Source organism: Chaetura pelagica, unplaced genomic scaffold (assembly GCF_000747805.2).
Source record: "Chaetura pelagica isolate M959 unplaced genomic scaffold, ChaPel_1.0 scaffold837, whole genome shotgun sequence".
NCBI classification, from domain to species: Eukaryota; Metazoa; Chordata; class Aves; order Apodiformes; family Apodidae; genus Chaetura; species Chaetura pelagica.
In genome coordinates this window covers 6,983-10,670 of record NW_009953976.1, presented here as the reverse complement: position 1 = coordinate 10,670, position 3,688 = coordinate 6,983, and the positions used below count along the sequence as shown (strand labels likewise).

The window sequence follows — 3,688 nt, the reverse complement described above, 5'->3', positions numbered from 1 at the left end:
TTACACCTTGCACACCTGCTTAGAGAGAAGGAAAAGGAGAAGTCTCAGAGTTTTGGGGTGGTGGTAGAAGTGAAAAGCATGTGGGGAGGAAGAGAGAACTGGTATTTGTGAAGGATGGAATAATTTGCAGAATCCATAGGAGTGGAGGATAGTGGGAATGCCTGGGAGAGCACCACACCATTCTTTTCTAATTATGCCTGGGGCTCCAGAACTGTGTCCTTGCAAGACTGGCCAATTCCCTGTCCCAGAGCACAACTAAGCACCTTTCCCTGTTTCTCTGAAGGTGGCATCTGTGGAAGGGTTGGGTACCTGTTGGAAGACATTAATAATGGTGTGCTTAGGAATAGGTGCTGGATTTATGAGTTGAAAATGGGAATCCTTCAGGCCTCTCTCAAGTTATGAGGTGCTGGTATAAAAACTCTCACTGATATGAACTAGACAGTTCACACCTTAGAGCTTTCCTTCCAGTGTTGGTGATTGTGCATCCCATATGCTGAAAGGATGAGCCACTGTATTTCTTGCTTCTTTTTAGAGTTTAACTCTTTTAATCCATTTTTCAGATACCAGAGAGTAAAAACATCTCCTAGTTACATCTTCATATCAGTTTGATTTCTGGAGAGTGGTTGGGAAGGTCACCTACCAGAATTTGAGGTCTGATGCTGTAGAGAACATGTTAAGGATTGCAGTCAGGTTGAATACTGGGGTAGTGTGATAAAATTGCAACACAGCAAACAGTGCAACATCAGTGTAGAGCCTTGCTCCTGACTGTTGTTACCAATGCAGCAACACAGCTTGCACTTCCATGTTGTGTACAAAGTGCAAATGTCTGCAGGACACAGCTGTCATCACAGTCCTATGGATAAATAGTAAATAATTTGATTTGTATTTGAAACATTTCAAATCTAGCAAACTTCACTGGACTGCCAAGTGCCCCTTTACCTCAGCACCAGCTAACGTTTTAGTTGTCAGTTTCAGATAAGTTAAAATGGATTTGTTATCCAAACAGATGTGCTTAGGAGTTTCCTGCTTTCTCAATTTTATTCAGATTAAGCAACCTCTCTTGTTTCTTGCATTTTGGATATTGGTTTTTTTTCATCTTACTCATATAACAGTTACCTCATGAGCTCTTGCTTATGATTAAGGAATCTTAATGGGGCATTGCAGTACCAGAGCTTGTACCCTTGCTTTTAGGTATTGGTATGACTTTGTTGCAGTACTGTGATGGAATCTATCACAGAATTATAGGGGCTGGAAGGGACCTCAAGAGATCATCCAGTCCAACCTCCCTGCCAGAGCACATCACACAGGAACTTGTCCAGGCAGGTTTTGAATGTCTCCAGAGAAGGAGATTCCACAACCCTTCTGGGCAGCCTGTCCCAGGGCTCTGTCACTCTCTCAGTAAAGTTCTTCCTGATACTCACATGGAAATGTTCTTGTTTTGCTTTCTGCTTGGAGATGCAGTACACAGAAGTTGAAAATTAGCAGGTTTCTTTTATGTTCCACAGGTGCGTTTCTTGTGTGTTTGTACTGTGTGCAGCTAACCAGGTAGCTGAGTAATTTGGGCAGTCTCCCTAAAATGCAAGTGAAAAATAAATCCCTGGTCAGGCAGGGTTTTGAGTTAGGGATTCCTAGCATCAGTGTTCCTCCAAACTGCACCATTGTTTCTTGAGATGAATTCTCAGCAGGGTTGTGATACATACTGTGCTGTTTTCACAGCCTGAAGGATGGTCCCCATCTGGATTTCAGTGCGTTTGTTTCTTGGCTAACAAAGAGTAGAAAATGACAGAGTATTCCTAAGGCAATTTTCTTATGGTCTGATCTTATTTTTCTTAGATCAGTAGCAGCGTGAATCCAATAAAAGGGGAGGGTTTTTTTAGCTTACTGTATGAGACTGTGTTTGGGGATTTTTCAAGTTGTAGTTTTGTTTTCTTCAACCATGCTGGGAGGAAGAAGGGGTGGAATGGAAGATGCACTGTCCAGAAACTGAAGCCTTACTATTTTTTATGGTTTTGAGGCAATACTGAAATAAATTATGTCAAAGCTGCTGTAAGTTTTTGTTGTCAGATGTACAGCTTAGCTCCACTGTTCAAATACTAGATTTTTCTTCTGAAGTTTGGTAAATCAGTGAATAATATATTTCTTATTGTGATCTAAACTCATAGCTATGTCTTTTTCCTCTAACATTTTCTACAATGTATTTCCTGTTTGCAGTTGATTGCTAAAGCTGAAAGAATGAGACTTGAAAAGACTCAACAAACAAGTAAACATATTCACTTCACTGAGGATGACTAGCCAAGACTGATTGTGCTCTTGAAAGTGAACGAGGTATTTAAAAAAACAACAACTGAAGACAGACCCTCCCCAAACACCACTGCTTACAACAACTAAACCGTTTTTAAATAGGCATCGAAACCTGGTCCATTTGATTCATGATTCTGCAGAGTGCAAGTATGAAGATTGTTCTGAATCCCATTTTTAAATAGGCTGAATATTTAACTGCTTCTGAGCCTTTAGGTAAAGCTTCCTGGAAGAAAAAAAAAAATGTATTAAGAGTTTTTGCTTTAGTTCACCTCTGTTTTTTGTTTTGGTTTTTCTTCGTTCTTTTTTTGTATGTTGAAGTTTTATACACTAGGTTATGGAATAAAATGCTGAGAAATTTTCAGTTGTGCGTCTCTAATTCTTCTTTCTGCTTTCTGACACTATAAATATTAAAACAGTTAATGCTGAATAAACCTCTCTAAACCTCTGTTTAATTCATCAGACTATTCAAAGATGCACTAGAATGACTGTATAATCTTCCATGTGTTTTAAAGTGGCTAGGACTAGCAGAAAAACTGTCACTGAGAAGTCTGGAAGAACATTTACTTGCATGAAGTGCACACTAAACTGACCTTAGACTTTATATTTAGAAGAGTCTTTGGTGAAAGATCTAAGAAAACCTTTGTTACATCTGGCAACTTTAGCTCCCGAAGTAATTATTGCTTACAGGTAAGTGTTTAAGTTGTGTTGTTCACAATTTAAGATGGTGATCTTACTGAGCTTTAAAATAATTCATTGTAGACTGACAAATTTTAAAAACCAAAAAAACTGAGCTGAAAATTGGAATTATATAAAAGGTTGAACTTAAGAGATGACGAGGTCTACTAGGGTAAAGACAAATTCACATGTGAGATTGTTTTGATGAATTGTATTGCAGGCCAAATAAAACATTAACACATGGGTTTATATGAGAGTGGAACTTCGCAGGATGAGTGAGTTATTTTGAAACTAGAAGTACATTCCTAAAATACCATCAGTCTTTTGAAGGAAACTGTGACACTCCAGGTGTTTTTGCAGCTATGGATTTTACCAGTAAGGTATGTTACCACGTTTTTTAATTATGCATATTATAATAAAACCAAGTTTGGTGACACTGGTATATTTTGCTATCAAAAGAATCTGCATTATTTCTGCTGAATTCTTGGAGTAGAGTGTGTGTAATAACCACAGTGGCTTTGCTGTCAGGAGAAAAAAATAAATGCGAAAAATATTTTTGAAGGTATACCAAAGGATATTAAACTATAAGCAAGCTATCCAAGGTGAGAATATTGTAGCAAAGCAGCACAGTAGGAGCAGAGGAATGCTTATGGAGCTCTGCTTAGGTGCTGCTACTTGGGAACTGTGTGCTTGTGCAGCCCCTCGGCTCGGC

At 38.7% G+C, this 3,688-nt stretch overlaps 1 protein-coding gene across 1 annotated transcript in view; it reads left to right on the top strand.

Moving 5' to 3' along the window:
• LARP7 (La ribonucleoprotein domain family, member 7) overlaps positions 1-2,473 on the top strand; it is a 21,869-nt gene extending 19,396 nt beyond the window's left edge. Inside the window, exon 12 of the mRNA XM_010002167.1 lies at positions 2,212-2,473. Coding sequence (XP_010000469.1) covers positions 2,212-2,292 — 81 coding nt within the window. The 3' untranslated portion in view covers positions 2,293-2,473. The remainder of the gene's footprint in view (positions 1-2,211) is intronic.
• The last annotated feature ends 1,215 nt before the right edge of the window (positions 2,474-3,688 follow it).